We start from the raw sequence: 20,095 nt of genomic DNA, 5'->3' as shown, positions 1-20,095 counted from the left end.
TTAGAATATAAACTGTCAGACAGCGGCTCAATAATAATAACAATCCCATTTATTTCAGTGTCTGACATTTGTTTAGCTGGGAGTTGGTTATTGGCAGCTTCTCTATTGGTCAGACGTGGTCAGCTGACAGGAGCAACCAGGACATGTGACCCGAGCTGCTGTTTACCTGACAGGAAGCGATGTCCTCATGTGACCAGTCGCTGTTGTCGCTTTTCTTATTTTCCCAAATGTTCTTCCAGTCCGGGACCTGATACCGTGTGAAGATGCTGGAGGCGGCTCGGCGGCTGGAGGACAGCTCCATCGAGGTGGCTGTGATCCCGGAGAACCACCACTTTGGAGCCTTACCGGACATCCAGAAAGCTGAACTGGCTCCTGGAGGCTCCCTGCTCGGCCTCCTGGGGGTCCAGGGACGGCTGGTGGTGTGGGACCCCGCGGACAGGGAGAGCCCCCCGGCTACAGTGGACGGCAGCTACAGAGAGTGAGTCCCGGACTGTGACGGTTGCTTTAGTTCGAACCAGATGCCTATTGCTGCCGACAGTGGATGTGCTTCATTCAGGCCAGGACGTTGTATCTGTGCAGACCTGTCCCACATGGCTTTTAAACATGTGCCCTTCATGTGGTCTCATGCTTCCTGCATGTGTGTGCATTTGGTTGACCTCAGGGTCAGCCGACAGTGATGGCTGTGTCAGACATTGTGAATGTTCTGTGTGGGATGACTGGGTCAGACTGGTTCTGACAGCAGCAGGATAGATAGATAGATAGATAGATAGATACTTTATTCATCCCCCATGGGGGAAATTCAGATTGTCCTGCAGCTCTAAAGTCTAATGGCTAACCAGCCTGTGGTTTTCTTGTGTTCCTAGCTTGTGCTGGGAGGAGGTACCGGCCCAGGGCCAGGCAGCCGTGAGCAGCTTCAGACTGCTGGCTGTGGGAGCTCAGTGTGACCTGAAGCTGCTGGAGGTGGAAGCAGAGCGACCTGCCGCTGTTTCTGTGCTGTGTGTGTCGGGATGTCCTGCAGACCTGCTGCTGCAAACCGTCAGAGAGCAGGACAACGGTGAGTCCCAGCACAGACTGCGACGCTGAAACATAGTCATGTATGAGTGGATCGTTTATTTCCTATTTTCAGGTGCGTGTGAGCTGCGGTCGCTGCGGGTGCTGTCGTTCGTGGCCGGCCGCTGCCGCCTGCTGCTGAACAGTGTTTGGCTGCTGCAGCTGCAGTGGCCGCAGGCGGAGGAGCAGCCACGGATGTCATCCTGCTGCGGGGTCCAGCTGACCGAGAGTGAAAGACACGCTGCTGTCGACCACTGTGTCTGCAGAGGAACGCTGTTCGTCCTCAGCTCCGCTGGACTCATCAGTATCCTACAGAAACCAGCTGAGTGCTAAGAAGCTTAGAGAAAGTCACCAGTCTAGCTCTTACACGACTGTTTCAGAGCCGTAACTGTGTGACTGCTTGTTGCAGTAGGAATGAAGTGCAGTCTACTCTGTCTTCTGTTGTTTTTCTTTAACGCGGCCTCCAGCTGTGCATGACGTCACAGATGGCCGTCTGCTGGCCAGCGTCGACCTGCCCGCCTACCTGAACTCTGCCCTGCCAGAGGAAGACAGCGTTTCCTCTTCTTCCTCCTTCTACCTTCTGCAGGTGTCAGGTGACCTCAGCACAGCCGTAGCTGTCACGCAGTCTCACGCCGCCGTTGCCGTCAACCTCGACCATTACTTCAGGTACAGCAGCCGGAGCAGGAATCTTCAGTTTCAAGGCAGTAGATCACAGCTCAACCTCCACAGGTCACACACAGAACCGCAGTAGCACATATGTTCAGTCCAACTCACGTCTGACACAAACTGAAATCTCCCATTTACAGAAATTTCCATCTGAACTAGAAACCTGGTCCAGCAACACAAAGGCTGAGTCCACATCCCAGGCTTGAGGTTCCTTCTGTTTCCATCAGATCTGCTGTTTGTGTGTCTGTTCCTTCCCATCCATGTGTGTCAGGGACATGTTCCAGGCTCCGGTGTGAACACCCTGAGCTCCTAAACTGCCACCATGCACAGACTGAACTGAAATGTTTGTGATCAGTCTGTATTTTGTTGGATCCATCTGATTCTTAAAAGGAGCTAAAGTTATCAGATAAATGTAGAGCAGGAAAAAGTACAAGGTTTGACTCTGACATGTAGTGAAGTCCAAGGATGATGTAGTACAACATGGAAATACCTCAGAACTGGACTGGAGTAAATGTACTGAGTTTGACCAGAGTCCAGCTGTGTTCTGGAATAAGACAAACTCACTGATATGTTTCTGTCTTCTAGGGTCTACCCACATCACCTACTGTGTGCCGCTCCCCACACTCGCCCTCCCCTCCAGCCACAGCACCCCAGGGACCAGGACAGCCTGTTGAGCTGCAGCCTCACCGCTCTCGGATCAGCCCTCAGTACTGACCGGTAATCCGTTCCCACCATGAGATTCATCAGTTTCCTTAGATCGTAGTGAACCGAACACCAAGGCTCCTGATGTATAGATTTTGGAATCGCAGGAAGCTCTGCCGGAGGGACCATTGGGTTTTATCCAGCACAAAGTAAACACAAAGTGAAGTGGTCAATTCAGACCTTTCTGAATTGACTGCAGACCTGACCCAGGTCCCACAATGCCTGAGACCTGTTTGGGTTATTTCACACTAACCTGTAAGATTTCATCCTCACCTCTGACCTCTCACTTTACCTGTAGGTCCTGGGAAGCCCATCTTGCCTCCATGTACAGCAGAGCCCAACTGACTCCAGCTCCCTCCTCCACCTCCCAGCCTGTCAGGACGTCCTGGTCCTCGTCCCTTCCCCACCTGGGGTCCCACCAGGCTCCGTCCTTGGCCCACAGCAGAGTTCCTTGTGGTGGGGCGACTGTCGTTTTTGTTGTCCCAGAGTTGTCCACTCCATCCCTGCTTAGTGTCTCTGAGTTCTCCGCCATGCTGACCTTTGTGTGCCCTGGCAACCAACAGGCCACTGTGGCCTTATGGGATTTGGGGTCTGGGAGTGTGAGTTACCACTGTGTGGAGGGTGAAGCGGCCCCAGTTCAGCGCTGTGGAGAGAGACATCACAGACTACTGCTGAAGAGTGAGTCAGTTTTAATCAAACACCCGTTAAAAGAAAATACTTTTTTTTTTCCAGTTGGGTTCTGTTTTTACAATTTGGACCAGACAGGACTGTCAGCAACCAAATAGACAGACAGGCAGTAAACACATCACCAGCTCCACCTTTCAGTAAGTGGCTTGGGTCACCACAATTGAAAGACACTGTGTCTGAAATGTTGGTTTCAGTTCCTCATTACACAGAAGCACATCACGCAGCTGTAACTGAGATGTAGACGGTAACTAGTCAACTCTGTTGGTTCTGACAACCGTCACCAGGACAGACCTGTACAGTCTGTTCTCGGAGTCTTGATGCTGCTTTTTGAAGCAGCTGTAGTCGACAGGGAAAACTCTGAGATAACAAGGTTTTTCAGGTCGTTTCACTTTTTCTCTTCAAAGTTTCATCAAACCTGTGTATTGTTTACAACCTGATCTGTCGCCTCATGGACCCTGCAACACTGCATTTTAGGATCCAGCAGTGGAGTTTGGAACAAAGTGTCCTCAGAACTTCCAAAACTAAACCAAAAGTATTAGAATTTTTTTCTCACTGTGCAAAAGTCGGACTCTGGCGTATCACGTTGCAGGTGTGTGGCCTGTTTGTCCGTCTGAAAATGTGTTTGAAAGGAAAGTAGCAGCCAGCACACACACAAACAGAAAGAGCCGCTGACATTACGTCTTGTTACTCAGTGACCCGTTTCCTCTGCAGAGGCCGGGCTGTTCCAGGTCTTGTTCTCAGTCTCCCAGCAGGACCTGCTCAGCAGGTTGATGTTGTTTGGCAGCGCAGCAACAGTGGACGTGGTCTGTCACCTGAACAGCTGGGGGCGCTGCTCCATCCCCATCCACGCCCTGCAGGTACGAACCAGCGACCACCCTCCCCTCTCCACCCACAGTGACTCACTCACCCTTACCTCTCCACCCACAGTGACTCACCCACTCTCTCCACCCACAGTGACTCACTCACCCTTACCTCTCCACCCACAGTGACTCACCCTCCCTTCTCCACCCACGGTGACTCACTCACCCTTACCTCTCCACCCACAGTGACTCACTCACCCTTACCTCTTCACCCACAGTGACTCACCCTCCCTTCTCCACCCACAGTGACTCACTCACCCTTACCTCTCCACCCACAGTGACTCACTCACCCTTACCTCTCCACCCACAGTGACTCACCCTCCCTTCTCCACCCACGGTGACTCACCCACCCTCTCCACCCACAGTGACTCACTCACCCTTACCTCTCCACCCACAGTGACTCACCCACCCTCTCCACCCACAGTGACTCACTCACCCTTACCTCTCCACCCACAGTGACTCACCCTCCCTTCTCCACCCACGGTGACTCACTCACCCTTACCTCTCCACCCACAGTGACTCACTCACCCTTACCTCTCCACCCACAGTGACTCACTCACCCTTACCTCTTCACCCACAGTGACTCACCCTCCCTTCTCCACCCACGGTGACTCACTCACCCTTACCTCTCCACCCACAGTGACTCACCCACCCTCTCCACCCACAGTGACTCACTCACCCTTACCTCTTCACCCACAGTGACTCACCCTCCCTTCTCCACCCACAGTGACTCACTCACCCTTACCTCTTCACCCACAGTGACTCACCCTCCCTTCTCCACCCACGGTGACTCACTCACCCTTACCTCTCCACCCACAGTGACTCACCCTCCCTTCTCCACCCACGGTGACTCACTCACCCTTACCTCTCCACCCACAGTGACTCACCCACCCTCTCCACCCACAGTGACTCACTCACCCTTACCTCTCCACCCACAGTGACTCACCCTCCCCTCTCCACCTACAGTGACTCCCCTCTCCACCACGGTGACTCACTGATCCTCCCCTCTCCACCCATGGTGACCCTCTCCACCCACAGAGGGGACTGATGCAGGCTTGTGCCACTCTCTGACTGTTACTGTTGGTCTGTGTGTTTGCAGGCTGGACTGAAGAACCGCCAGCTGGATACAGTGGATTTCTACCTGAAGAGCAAAGAAAACGTATTGCACCCGTCGGCAGTGTTCGGCGCTGCTGATCAGCCAGTAGCATCCAGCCTGAGTTTGACAGACCGTGCGTATAGAGGCTCCATCCATCTGATGTTTATACAGCTAATCCTGTTCAGAGCAGTGACTGATGGTTTAGAAGATGCAGCCCTAGTTCTTTGTATCACACTTATATAAGAAATGGCATATGACTGCCCTGACCTGTGTGTGTGTGTGTGTGTGTGTGCGTGTGCGCGCGTGTGTGTGTGCGTGTGTGCGCGCAGGTGTCCAGGAGTTGTGTCCGGCGTTGGACCTGCTGTGTTCAGCTGTGAGAGACTCAAACAGTGACGCTCAGAGCCGACAGTTCTCAGAACAGCTGCTCAACATCACCAGCAACTTCATCAACACACAGATCCGCCGTGTGCTGTCCGACACACACTGTACGACAAAACACACACACACACGTACAGACACTGGTTAGTTCAAGTCCAGCCTTCCCGTCATTATTTTCTGTATGTGTGCAGTTGATGAGGCAGGTGTTCGGTGCTGTGTGGCCGTCTTGGACCGCTACGTCACCGAGCTGAGGAGCTACATGAAGAGATTCCCATGGCCTGCAGGGGGCGACACCTCCAGCCGCCACTGTGCTGCTCACGATGAGTGGGAGCAGCTGCCGACTGAGGTCACACTTACTCCCATCATGCATTTCTTTTTCTTCAGTGTGTGTGAGGCCTGTGTGTGTAAATGTCTGTGTGTTACAGGAAGTTGTACGTCGGTCCATCCTGACCAATCAAATCCCCAGAGCTCAGGCTGTGCTGAGGAGGCGGAGCTGCCCGGAGCAGCGTCTGTCTGCTCTGAGGATGGAGGGTCTGCGGCAGGTGTTGTCCAGCCTGCAGCTCCGAGACCTGCAGACCGCCAACAGACTCCTCACTAACATGGTCAGGACTTTATGAAACAACCAACCGCTCTGACTCTCTTGTGTACTTATTTTACATGTAAATTCTAAAATCCAGTGTTTGTTGTACTAGTCGTCAGGAGGAAATTGGAGACTTTGCTGTTGGTGTTTAAAACATTTGTGCAACTTCACAGTCTCCTGCTTTAAGGGTTAGTGAGATTTTCATTTTTGGACAGTTGTGAACAGCGTCCACTGAATCAGCTGAGACATCATGGGATACAGAGGTGTCCTGTTACTGCAGAACCTGCTGAAAATCCTCCTCTTTTTAACGCTTAGTTATTTTCTCAGTATCACAGCAGTGTGACTGTCAGCTGTGTTTACATGTGTGGGCACGCTGCAAACTCTCACTCGGTATAAGTGGATTTACTGTAAAACAGAGTCTGCATGATTCCGCAGTAACCTTGGCAGCCAGCTAAATGTTAGCAGTCACGCCAGAGTGCCTTTCTGATCTAAAGGATGTTTAATGGACAGAAGCTTTTTGTCATTTTGGTCAAATATTAAATTGGTGTGGTCTGTCCTTGTCCAGGGTGTCAGTGTGAAGAAGCAGCTCCACAGTATCTGCCTGCACACGAACGACAAGGACCTCAGAGAGTTTGTGGTGAGTAAACACAACAATGCTCTTCCTACCTGACAGCGTCATTGTTTCTTTTCTGTTTTGTATTTTATCACAGTCTAATGTTTCTCTCAGATTTGTCTCCGACACATATTTAGCTTTCACTTTTATATGGACACTGATCTGATCAGATCTGAGTTTATGGCTTCAGAATAGCTGGATCCTTGTGACCATCAAGATGTTCAACAATCCTTAAATCTTCGAAAGGCTCCAACAAAAATGTATCAACCACAGACCAGTTTGGTTTTGGTGCCTCCTTGTTTCTGCTCCCCCCAGAAACTCGTCCCATCACCTAATGTTCCCCTGACGTGGGTCAGACATGAGCAGAAAGAACAAGAGAGAAACGATGGATTAAGTGTTTCTATGGCCAATATTTTCCTATTGATCGGATTATTAAAAGTTTACCTGCCCCCCCCCCCCGACCCCCGTCTCATTCCCATTGGAAACTCCTTCTGATCAGGTCGGTCTGTTCCCAATGAGGTGGTCACATGATGTGGTTTGATTCTGATTGGCTGTTAGTCCCAGTATTAGTGGAGTATCAGGGTCCATGTAGCTACAGCTATGGCACATAACGAGCCTTACTCTGATTGGTTGCTTGGTCAGGTGCAGGAGCTGTCAAGGTGCAGTTATTTTCCAGAGGAGGAGATGCGGTGTGTTGCATTCATAAAGGAGATGGAGAGGCTGGGATCACTGCCTGCATCCCGCTGCACAGCAGAGAGCACATCAAAAAGGTAAAGATGTGTTTTTGCGTGTCCATCTCAACCGTATCTTCCTCCCCTGAGTTCCCTTTGTAGCGTGTCCCCTGCTCCCTCTTCCTTCTTATCTGCACTGTATCTCGTCTGAACCTCTTTAACCGCTCTGAATCTTTATCCCATTCGTGCATCTGAGTTTCCTCTGCTGAATGAGTTCCAGGTGACTATTCAGCTGTTGCTGCTCCAGGATAGAACTAAAGTCTCTGTCTCGACCTTTCAGGATGGTTCGGATGCTTCACAGGGAGGCGGCGGGTGCTCAGGAGTTTCTAGAAGAGCTGGTGGGACCAATGAGGTCTGAAGAGGACAGGGGGCTCTGGAGGAACCTCAGACTAGACTGGGTAAGGAACTGGGACCAGAGCTGCCAGACCGAAGTCCTGCTGTCCAGACTCCCACACACAGGTATACCAGCGCCCAGAACATCACGACCGAAATGCGAACAAAGATTCTGACTCTGTTCACAAAGAACTGTATATTTCTGCTCTGTTAGAGTTGCATTCTTGTGAGTCAGCGGTGTTGTGGCGGTATCTGACCGCCCTTCACGACCAGCAGCGGGTGGTCAGCTGGATCCAGAACAGTGAGTCCAATGAGGCCTCCAGGTGGCCAGAGTTAACCCCAGAACTGGTTAATAGCAACACAATGTGCAGCTCCTACCTGCGGGAGAACATCCTGGACCTGCTGGCCAGGTACAGCAGCTGTGGATGTTCCACACAGAAATAAAATAGATGTACTAGAAACACAGCAGTAGTTTGTTTGCCAGACATCATTAACTCTAAAAGATGACATAACTGATCACATGGCATCTTTGCTTCACAGCAAAAACAAAGAATAAAAGTAATAAAGTTACTGTAAGGTAAAAACAGACAGACTATGAAATGAAAGTGAGTTTTAAGTCAGCTAACGAGAGGCGTTGGTGTGTCATTGTCATTGGCAAGAGCAGAAATACGAATTGTCAGTCTCCTGGGTTAAATCCAGGTTAAATCAAACCCGCAGACGTCCTGGTCACCTCTGTGTGCTCTGACCTGCAGGACAAGTGTGTTCATCCCAGAGGAGCTAGCGGACCTGGAGCAGCTGCTGTGGAGGCTGGCTCAGGGTGGAGGAGTGATGGCTTCGCCCCCTCCCGTCCCTCAATACCGTTCCCCCGTCGGCATGGACCTCCACAGCCTCTTCATCACCTTCTGCCTAGACCACGGCCAGCAGTACCTGCTCTACACCTACCTGGAACACTACAGGTGTTTGCTGATAGGATGGACCTGTTTCTGCTCAGTCAGTGAGTTAATCAGCTGCTAACAAGCTGTGTCTGCTCTCCACAGACTGACGCCCAGAAACTGCCCCCTCCTGACCAACCAGAGCCTGTCTGAGAGCCTGCCCTGGTTCGAGATGCTGGTGAAGATCCAGGAGATCACCAGAGATCTGTCAGGTCTGGCTGAAAAGGCTGCATCGTTTTTATACTTTATATAGTTTTTGCCCGGTTCTGCTGGAGGTTTTTTCTTCCGTTAAAGGGAGTTTTTCTTCTCCACTGTCACCAAGTGCTGCTCATAAGGGAATTGTTGGGTTTTTTGTTTTTGTAAAGTGTCTTGAGATGATTTGTATTGTGATTTGGTGCTATACATATAAATTGAATTGCATTGAATTGAATTAAGATGATGAACAGCACTTCAACACTTCTGTTAATGAAAAGGCAGAAGTGTTGAAGTGGATCTTTACGTACACATTAAGTTCTGCACATTTGTAACCCCAGGCTGCAGGCTCAGTTTTTTCTGTGTGTCGATCCAGACCCAGCGCTGCTCTTCCAGGCCAGTCTAACCAGTGCTCAGGTGCTGCTGCCAGGCAGCCAGGCGTCTCTCAGCAGTTTGCTGTTAGAGGGCCACAGTCTACTGGCACTGGCTGCCATCATGTTCGCCCCCGGAGGAATCGACCAGGTACATAACCTCCCATCCCACCTGCTGTGCTACCAAGGAAGAAAGACAAAATAAAGACTTTAGCTTTTAAATATGTGAGGAGGCATCAACTGTAGAATAGATGTGTAGAGAAGCTGAAAAGCACATTGTTCTGCTGTGTAGTGTGCGACTGTGCCACAAATGCAGCAGAGCACAGGGTTTTAGAAGAACAGTTTGAGTATTGACTGTATTTGGGAGGAATTTAAAACAAAAAGGGTCCCAGTTGATGCAGCATAAATATTGTCTTATTATTCCACAAAGTTTACTTTACCTTCCGCCCTCAGTACCCACAATGCAAGAGTTTTTACAAAATAGTAGAAGACATCAGTCATAGTGTGACCACAACTTTGACACCAACTCTAAACTTCCTTGGACAAAAACGTGGTTTTACTGCAGTAAAACTCACAAAGAAAAAGGACGACGATGTGGCTCTGTGTACTTCCTGTGTGCAGGTGGTGGCTCAGGGTGAAAGGTCGGGCAGGTCAGAGAGGTCTGTTGACCCCCAGCTCCTGAAGATGGCGCTTTCCCCTCACCCCAAACTGAAGGCTGCCCTGTTCCCTGCTGGGCCCCGGGGAAACAGCCCATCCTCCGACATCTCTGTGTACCACCTCCTCCAGGTACAGTCACACGTGTCGCCCTGGTCCTCATTAACACATGAAACCCACAGCAGCAGCTTTGAAAACTGTTCTGTCCACACTTCTCTGGTCACTGGTTTTACTGGGCACTCTAATGTCCAGTCTGGTTCCTCCTCTGCTCATCCCAGTAGATGTGTATATCTTGCAGTTAATGACTGTGTGTTTTCCAGTCACTCCATCCACTGGACCCGTCCCGCCTGTTCGGCTGGCAGGTGGCAAACACCCTCAACTCCACCGGTGAGACCCACATATGAGCTGAAGGTCTGACCCAGATGAAGAGTTTTAAAAATGTTCTGAAGCTTGTGGACTCGGACCTGTGTGTCCAGGTTCTGTTAAAGGAGAAGAAGCAGTGGCACCAGTACATGGTGCAGCAGCAGCAGCAGTATTGACTGCTACCTGTAGTAATAGTACTAGAAGTAGTAGTGGCAGCAGAGCAGTAGTAGTATGAGTATGAGGATACACATAAGAGTAATACAGTTAAAACTAAGCAGAACTGTTTATTTTTTCTCTACACAGAAACGTCAGAGCTGCCTCATTTCTCCAGCCCTCAACTGGTCAGCAGGTTCGCTCTGGTGGAGAACCTGGACTTCCTGTACTACCTGCATCATGGCCGGCCGTCCTTCGCCTTCGCCACCTTCCTCGTCCAGCAGCTGAGGAGCTGCTCTGACGTCTCGCTGCTGTGAGTGAGACGCACTAAAGCTGTTCCTCTCAGGAGAGTCCGGTCGGGTTCAGGGTGATGATTAAATATTGTTCAGCTACATCGGTAACTTGTCTGTGCGTGTGCCTGTGTGTGTGCGTCAGTGTGCAGCGGGCCCGGCAACAGGCGTACAGGTTGGCCCTGCAGTGTTTTCATGTGCCGCCTGTGGCGTCAGCTGCCGTGTGTTTCTACGAACTGCTGGGAGTCTGCAGCCTCCAGCTGAGAGTCGACATCAGAGCCATGAACGTCATCCTGCAGCACTGGGACCAGCACGACACACACACTGCTGCAACACATCTGCACACTCTGGGTAAACACAACGCACTCACTGCTGCAACACAACATCTACACACTTTGGGCAATCACAACACACACACTGCTGCAACACAACATCTACACACTTTTGGCAAACATAACACACACACTGCTGCAACACAACATCTACACACTTTTGGCAAACACAACACACACTGCTGCAACACAACATCTACACACTTTAGGCAATCACAACACACACACTGCTGCAACACAACATCTACACACTTTTGGCAAACACAACACACACTGCTGCAACACAACATCTACACACTCTGAGCAAACACAACACACACACAGCTGCAACACAACATCTACACACTTTTGGCAATCACAACACACACACTGCTGCAACACAACATCTACACACTTTTGGCAAACACAACACACACTGCTGCAACACAACATCTACACACTTTAGGCAATCACAACACACACACTGCTGCAACACAACATCTACACACTTTTGGCAATCACAACACACACACTGCTGCAACACAACATCTACACACTTTTGGCAATCACAACACACACACTGCTGCAACACAACATCTACACACTTTTGGCAAACACAACACACACTGCTGCAACACAACATCTACACACTTTAGGCAATCACAACACACACACTGCTGCAACACAACATCTACACACTCTGAGCAAACACAACACACACACTGCTGCAACACAACATCTACACACTTTAGGCAATCACAACACACACACTGCTGCAACACAACATCTACACACTTTTGGCAAACACAACACACACTGCTGCAACACAACATCTACACACACTGAGCAAACACAACACACACACAGCTGCAACACAACATCTACACACTTTAGGCAATCACAACACACACACTGCTGCAACACAACATCTACACACTTTTGGCAATCACAACACACACACTGCTGCAACACAACATCTACACACTTTTGGCAAACACAACACACACTGCTGCAACACAACATCTACACACTTTAGGCAATCACAACACACACACTGCTGCAACACAACATCTACACACTCTGAGCAAACACAACACACACACTGCTGCAACACAACATCTACACACTTTAGGCAATCACAACACACACACTGCTGCAACACAACATCTACACACTTTTGGCAAACACAACACACACTGCTGCAACACAACATCTACACACACTGAGCAAACACAACACACACACAGCTGCAACACAACATCTACACACTTTTGGCAATCACAACACACACACTGCTGCAACACAACATCTACACACTTTTGGCAAACACAACACACACTGCTGCAACACAACATCTACACACTTAGGGCAAACACAACACACACACAGCTGCAACACAACATCTACACACTCTGGGTAAACACAACACACACCCTCTGCTCTGTTTCAGCGTGTAAAGGTGTAAAGCTGGCAGAGGCGGAGCCTGGAGCAGCAGAGGAGCTGATTGGCTACCTGGAAGCTGCAGTGACAGACAGTCTGGAGCGCAAAGGCATCAGCAGGTAAAGTCAGGTGTTTGTTGTGTGACTGAACTGACGTTTATTCACCTTGATTTATTAAGTTAGTGGCTTTTATGCATGATCAGAAACAGGAATGTGTGTGTGTGCGCGTGTGTGTCAGGTCATCCTACGAGGCGGCTCAGGAGTGGGCGTTACCCGTCCAGTTCTGTCAGCTCCACGGCCTGAAGCTCAGCTCTGTTTACCCCGCCCACTGCGCTGATGACGGGCAGCTTATCCACTTCCTGTTGTTTGTCCAGCTTCACAACTTCCCACCACAGCAGGTGAACACACACCTCCACAAACTAAAGCTAAAGCTCAACATGGTCAGCAAACACCTGGACAGGTGGCATGTGACCAGAAAGACACTAGAATAATAACAGCACTAGAATGAACGTCACACAGAGCTTTCTACTCTTCATGTTCATGACAAACGATCTGGCGTAACGTTAGCTCTCATTCATATCGTGTCCTGTAATCTACTCTGACCGTATTTGGTACTTCCTCCAGGTGAGGTCACTGGCAGCTCAGTTTGGCCCCGCCCTGCAGGCCCACCTGAGCCTGGCGTTCCAGGACCTGCAGGTGTACCGTCAGAGGAGGAGCTGTGACCCTGAAGTGCACACACGGACTCTGAGCACAGAGGAGGCCCCTAGGAGCCCGGGACACCCCAGGGATATGTTCCAGGTCCTCCTGCAGAGCCAAGAGGAGGCATCGCCCTGCAGGCACCTGCTGCAGGAGGCGCTGGTGCAGCGCTGCCCGACATTGGCTGTACTGGCTGCCTGTCAACAGGTAAAGGGGAAATATAACAAATACAGGTTGTGTTTCCACTAGTGCTATCTGAGCGTGACTTACACACAGGTGAAGAGTTACCTGCCTTCACTTTCCCTTGGTTGTTCATGAACTCAGAAATAATTACACTGATAAATGAGCCAGTGACACTAAGGCTACCTGCGTTCCTTGGTGCAGGGAACATAAACAATAAAAACATGCCGTGGAAGAAAATACATTATAGGTACTACCAGAACTAGGTAATACCTGGACCAGGAAGTGTGACTCGCTGCAGCCCAGGAACATGTTTCATGTTGCACCTGTTTGACTGACAGGGGGCAGAGCTGCTGCCGTGCCTGTGTGTGTGGGTGCTCACATCCATCGATGATGTCACCAGCGGGGAAGCCACAGCTCACCTGCTAGAAACCCCCCAGCACCACGACTGGACCCTGCACGACCTGTCAATCATCTGGAGGACGCTGCTGGGGCGGGGCCACGTCAGGCCCCTCCTTCGAGGCTTCAAGCTCTTCCAGAGGGTAAAGACACAAAAGATTAGAGATAAAACAGATGAGGGCAGCGTTTCCCTTCTACCTGAAACATGACTTCATCACAGCTTCAGTCATGTGCTGGTTGAGGGAGGCACAGGACGGATTAGAGGCACTGGATTAGAGCTCCCTCCTTTATACCATCTTTAATAGAGTTGGAAGTTTCCACATTTGAAGTGTTTGGCAGAGAAAACCTGCCTTTCTCCCAAAATATATTGCACTATTTTCAACAGAGAAAGAAAAGTTTTCCCTTTGTCAGATGTGATATTTGGGTGTTTGGGTGGGACTTGGTTGGTTCTTTATTCTGCCTGATTAGCATGAAGGTCAGGTGACTATTTGATAGAATAAAACCAATAATTCTCAGATAAAAAATCCAGTTTATCAAAAGTAGACAACTTTGCATGATTGACATAAGGGTCTTTGTGTTTTTCTGGTCTGTCCCAGGACTGTCCTCTGGTGTTGGTGCTCAGGATGTTTGAGTTGTGTTGTGACTACAGGAACTTCCCTGAGGCCAAAGCAAAGCTGCTGGACTTCCAGAGGACGCTCATCACTGTAAGTGTCACCCAGCAGCAGTGAAACGTACATGATGCTGCAAGTGATCACCTTATGGCTGTTGTGGCTGCAGATGGTCTGAAAAGACTGTCCCTCTGAGGTTTGACTGTCAGGTGCCAAACACCTTCTCACAGACTTTTTGTTGCTGAAATGAAATCAGACGGTGGCTGTTTCTGCTGACCTGCACTGATTTAAGTTCTCATCTGAGTGCAGCCGTGTGACCGTGCTGCGTGTGCAGGATATGAACATCCGTTTCCTACCACAGACATAAGAACATCAGTCTGATGAATCATGCAGAACAGGAAGAGTGTGTTCTTCATCCTCCTCATCTTCTCTCATCTCTTCCTCCTTCCTGTTGCAGCTGAGAAGCACCAGCCCAGCTCCCCCTGGTGGACTCCCCCTGCAGTGGGTGGAGAGCCAGGCCTCTGTGCTGCTGTTCACCATGCTGCAGTGCTGCTCCTCCCAGTACGACCTCCACCGACTCCTGCAGCTCCTGGCCGACGTCGACAAACTCCTTAAATCCAACGGTGAGATCAGATCATCTGCCAGATCGTAAACTGACCAGAACACGGGTCAGTCGCGGCTGAGGAGATGTGATTGGTCCCATCATAGCGGGTGTCACCCTAAAATACCATGTTCTGTTCAGAAAAACTGCTGCCTGTTTCAGTGGTTTGTACACAGGAGGATTTTGTGAATTAATCAGTCATGCTTGTGTGTGCAGGTCCAGACTTCAGGAAGCTGAGTCAGCTCAGTCATTTGCTTCAGGGGTCAGAGGTCAGCCTGTCACCCAGGCTTCTGCAGAGCACTTCTCCTTCCATTCAGCAGGTGGAGTTCCAGGCTGCAGTGGACGCTCTGCAGGCCAGGGGGCGCTACAGCCAGGCCAGACAGGTTGCTCTGCTGGCCGGCCTGCCTGTCCACCAGCTGCTGCTCAGCCAGGTCTGTTCCACTGCAACGGCCTCTTCCCGCGCTGTTTTAGGCTCAGTCTCACCTTTGTCAGTGCACTCCCCTGAAATATTTCTGGCTGCAAAAGGAGCATGAACAGATTCATCTCCTTTATTTCTTTGGTGCAGACCACTCTTTATGACGTTTACTGAGCACATTCATCACGTGAATCTTACCAGTTTTCCTCTGGTGCCGTCCTCCAGGCAAATAGTTTAGAAGAAGCTAAACTGATTCTGGATGAAATGAATCGTCCTGGCTGCCTTAACAGTAACGTGTGTGGTCTGACCATCATGAACCTGCTTCTGTCTTAATGTCACACTGTTTGACCAAAGTCTTCCTGTCTCTCCTGTAGCTGCTTCAGGAAGTAAACTCCCAGAAGTCCAAGCGACACTGGAGGAGGTTGGAAACCCGAGTGAGTTTCTGGAGGAAGTGTCACGAGCAGCTGAAGGCTGACAGCACTGATCCAGAGTCAGCCTCCCAGTTCTTCCTGTCCCAGACTGGCACTGAGTGTATAGAGGCTCAGATGGAACTGCTGGACGTCCAGGAGTGCTGCCTCTTGCTCGGGCTCGCCGCTCATTGGCTCTCCTTGCTCAGCCCAGCTCCCGTGGACAAACTGGAGAGCCTGGAGAAAGAGCTGTGGGTCAGCCGGGTCCGAGGACACACCCTAACCGTCGCCATGGAGAGGGAGAGCCTTTTCAACCTGCCACCGCCAGCCGTCACGCCCGAAATGAACACATATGAAGCGCTTATGAAGGAGTTCTCCTTCTCTAACATTTCAGGCCTGAGGACTGACAAGTGCCTCAGCATGGAGGGACTCCCGGCATCTCCCGAGGAACAGGAGCAGCTGAATGTCAGCTCAGGCTGGAGTCCAGAGGAGAGGAGTGTTCTGGTTGCACTGGTGGGTCAGTTGTTAGATGATGGCAGTATCCACGAAGCCAGTCGGGTCTGCCGGTATTTCTCCTTGTATCATCCGGACATGTGGGTGGTGCTACGCTGCCGAGGTCTGGCTTCAGGAGAACCGGGTCCAGAACCGGGTCCAGAAGCCTTAGACACTCTGCCAAGGAACAGCATTACCCAATGTAAGCTTCAGTCTGAGCTTCAGTTCATATACAGGTCCAAGTAACGGCAGTTCTCAGCTGCTGGAGTTTTATAAATTAAAGTACAGCTTCAGCAAAACCCACGACTTCGATTTACGTTTTGAACTGTTTACTACTAAAACTACTGCAGTATTTCTCTGTGGCTGCTGTAAAATGTACTGACTGGCCTGGATCTTCTCCCCTCTGTCTGCTGCAGCTCCTTCATTCAGCAGCCTGTCGTCGTTTGTCATGCTGCCCGCCCTTGAAGACGAGGTCTCCGTCCAGCTCCAGAGACTGGTGGACCAGTGTCGCCATGGCAATAACTACTGCAAACAAGTCCTCAGCCTCTACCAGCTTTCCAAGGTCCCAGCAATACCTCAAACTAGTACACATTGTTATAAGAAATGAGGCTGCGTCCTGCTGTTTCTGTGTTTATTCCTTCACATCCATGTCTGTCAGGGACATGTATCCACAAATCCAAGTGGCCCAGATTTGATCTGAGAACTGGTTTGGTCTGTTCACATTGTGGGAACCTCAGGTCTGAGTCACTGGAGGGAAACTTCAGCTGTGATGTGGATGTGGTCTTTGTGTCGGCTCTGTCCCTCACCCACTACCTGCTGCCTGCCTCTGAGTACCAAACAGATGAACACTGCTGTCATTAGAACAGGAGCCCTTGTTTGTGTTTAACTCTCTGTCCCACTGTCCTGCCAGGAGCTGCAGTGCTCCTTCGCTGAGATCTGCAGGGAGGAGCCTGTGTCTGTGCTGGAGAAGCTGCTGCTGTCGGAGCAGCCCGAGCGCTTCAGGAAGGCTCAGGCCTTCATCCGAGCTCAGGGTCTGTCTGCAGACACCGTGGCTGAGCTTGTCGCCACCGCTGTGGTCCAGGCACTGCTGGCCTCCACCCAGGAGCTGCAGACCGGTATTTAGGTTTTTATACCCAACTTTGACATTTAGAGATATGGTATTTTAAATACCACACAGGTCCATCTTAAAACATGCACAGGGGATAGTTTGTGTATTCTTGTAGAAAGGAAACCGGATCATCAGTGTTTATAAATGTGACGACGCCTCAGGTTAGAGATCTGAGCATCATGTGACAGCAATCCAACTTGTGTGTAAATGTGTGTGCGTGTGTGTGCGTGTGTGTGCGTGTGTGTGCGTGTGAGCCAGCAGAGAAGCAGGTAGTCAGGCTGTCGGAGGGCCACGACTCGCTGGTTCAGCTGATCAGACTGTGTGAGGACCCGAACCTGGTGGGAGTCAAACTGCTGGAGAACCTCAGCACTGTTCCCTTGAGAGACCTGAGCTGCAGTACGACACACACACACACACTCACACACATGCACACATTAGGTATATAATTTCCTGGACCTCTGTGATCTGGTCCTATTGTCTTGTGTGTTAGGCAGCAGTTTTTTATTCTCTATATTAAACACATTTCCTGCAGATTAAATTAATCAAACAGCTGTAAAGGTGCGACTCCGTCTCCTCCTGTAGTTGTGGAGTTGTTGATCGTGGCCCATGACTGTTTCAGCCTCACCTGTAACATGGAGGGCATCGTCAGGGTGCTGCAAGCTGCCCGCCACCTCAGCCACACATATCTCGCCCCACGAGAGCAGTACAGCCTGCTGGTAAGCCCCGCCCCCCAACCATGTTGTTGCTGGTGTCTTCTCTCTGTGAAGTGCACCTGCCATTTAGTCACTAGCAGTGATTGACAAACGTCACCTGTCACCACCTGAATAACAGCGGATACCGAGAAATAAACTACCTGTGTGTGTGTGTGTGTGTGTGTGCGCGTGTGTGCGTGTGCGCGCGCAGGTGCGTCTGCTGACAGGTATCGGCAGGTACAACGAGATGACGTACGTCTTCGACTTGCTGCATCAGAACCATCGCTTTGAGATGCTGCTGAGGAAGAAGGTGGACACAGACGGGCGACAGGTTTGACAGTCGTCACATGACGATGATTCGTTATCAGAAAAAACGACTTTGACTCTGACTCTTCACGGGGGGGCAGAGGTGGAGTTGTTCTCGAGTAGATCACCTGGGGTTAACCCCGTTTTAGCCTCTGAACGTTCCCACATCCATCTGTAATTAGCCGTTTGACTGTAAAGAAACAGGGTTGGTGTAATAATAATAACTTGACACGACTGAGTGAAGCGTCCAGTTGTTGCTATAGTAACAAGCACTAAACGTCACATGAACTTTAATTGTTGGTTTGTCTGGTTGCAGAGCTCCAGCCTGAAGACGGCTCTGCTGGACTACATAAAGCGCTGCCTCCCTGCGGACAGCGAGAAGCACAACATGGTGGCGCTGTGTTTCACCATGAGGAGGGAGATTGGAGAAAACCACGAGATGGCTGCCCGGACCCAGCTGAAGATCATTGAGTCTCAGGCCTGGGGTGAGCAGACACCGGTGAATTTACCAACACACCGTATAGTTGTTATGTGGTTCGGTCCAGAGCCGACAGTCCTGTTATTTTGACTTTTGTTGACTTGTCTCCGAACAGTCGTCACTCCAGAACTGAAGAGTTCGTTGATTAAGGTGCTGGGTCTGCTGAAGGATGCAGCGGAGAGTTTCTCTAAGGTACCTGAACTCACCACGCTGTTCTGGCACTGAACACCTTTCACCCCCGACAGCTGTTCACCCGTGTGTGTTCGCAGGACTCGTGTGTGCGTCAGGCGAGTCGCTGCGTCCGGATGGCGAAGCTGGTCGCTCTGCAGCTCCACTTCCTGAACCAGGGGTCAGACCTGCGTGTCATCAACCTGCGACCTGCAGAGCTGCAGAAAACGGTGGTGGAGCTGCCACGATGCTACCAGGTCTGCTGCTCTCACCTGCCTGTCTTTATTTCCTGTCAGAGCCCTCACAGCTTCTACAGCTCAGGACTCTCGACTCTGCCACAGACACAGTACAAATGTTGTGCACAGGTGGCATGATCCGAGGTTCAGGGGCCTCAGGCTGACATTCTTGTTTGCATCTCAGGTGTTTGTGCTATCGGAGGCCTATGGCTACAGTCCGGACTGGGCGGAGATTCTATACTGCAAGGTGATCCTGACAGGAGACTTTGCTTACCTGGAGGAGTTGAAGCGCCACCGGCCGCTGACCTCCAGCCTGTTCGAGGACGTTTTCAAGAAGTAAGACCAAGCAGTGTTCAACCAGTGTTCAACCAGCACAGCACTACTGACAGTCAGTAAATTCAGCCAGTAAATGACCTTAAACTGTTGTTTCAGGCTGGACGGCGCTCCCAGCAGCGTCACTGTGAACGTGAAGCGCCTGCTGACGCACTGTGATGATGTGTACAGCCGCTATAGGCTGGCCTACCAGCAGCACCTGCACGACGTCACCAAAACCATGCTGCAGGACGCCAAGACCTCCAGCTACCTGAACGACAGGCTCAGCAGCTGACTGGCTGACTAATCCGCCGACTGACTGGTTGGTTGACTGGCTGTACAGTCAGTCAGTGGAAATAACAGCCTATACCTACCTAATAATAACCTAACTAAATACAAACGTAAAGACAAAAGTACAAAATCTTTTTTCTACCTGATCTTCTGTAGAGATGATTTAAAAACAAGCAAACTGTAAATTTCTTCTGATAAAATCAGTGCGTCCTAATAAATCTGAGGAAATCTAGTGGAAAACTCTCCACGTCTCATTAATGTGGTGGAAATGTTGGAGCTTCATTTGCTGAAGTGTTTTTGTTGGT

At 50.5% G+C, this 20,095-nt stretch overlaps 1 protein-coding gene across 1 annotated transcript; it reads left to right on the top strand.

Moving 5' to 3' along the window:
- Positions 1-125: 125 nt before the first annotated feature.
- spg11 (SPG11 vesicle trafficking associated, spatacsin) lies at positions 126-20,022 on the top strand. Its single transcript, XM_026310721.1, has 40 exons — positions 126-478; positions 864-1,054; positions 1,127-1,354; positions 1,518-1,716; positions 2,302-2,433; positions 2,717-3,096; positions 3,817-3,962; positions 5,065-5,194; positions 5,391-5,546; positions 5,631-5,785; positions 5,865-6,041; positions 6,585-6,656; positions 7,275-7,402; positions 7,644-7,822; positions 7,911-8,106; positions 8,449-8,652; positions 8,734-8,840; positions 9,197-9,342; positions 9,813-9,977; positions 10,166-10,232; positions 10,512-10,674; positions 10,797-11,002; positions 12,413-12,521; positions 12,640-12,799; positions 13,026-13,304; positions 13,619-13,819; positions 14,273-14,380; positions 14,742-14,907; positions 15,102-15,316; positions 15,675-16,401; positions 16,616-16,761; positions 17,110-17,314; positions 17,566-17,703; positions 17,890-18,023; positions 18,211-18,330; positions 18,622-18,790; positions 18,899-18,975; positions 19,053-19,208; positions 19,372-19,523; positions 19,620-20,022. Exons 1-40 carry the CDS (start codon positions 264-266, stop codon positions 19,792-19,794), a joined length of 7,179 nt encoding a protein of 2,392 aa, XP_026166506.1. The 5' UTR covers positions 126-263; the 3' UTR covers positions 19,795-20,022.
- The last annotated feature ends 73 nt before the right edge of the window (positions 20,023-20,095 follow it).

Source organism: Mastacembelus armatus, chromosome 6, assembly GCF_900324485.2.
Source record: "Mastacembelus armatus chromosome 6, fMasArm1.2, whole genome shotgun sequence".
NCBI classification, from domain to species: Eukaryota; Metazoa; Chordata; class Actinopteri; order Synbranchiformes; family Mastacembelidae; genus Mastacembelus; species Mastacembelus armatus.
This window is presented reverse-complemented; position numbering and strand designations above follow the sequence as displayed.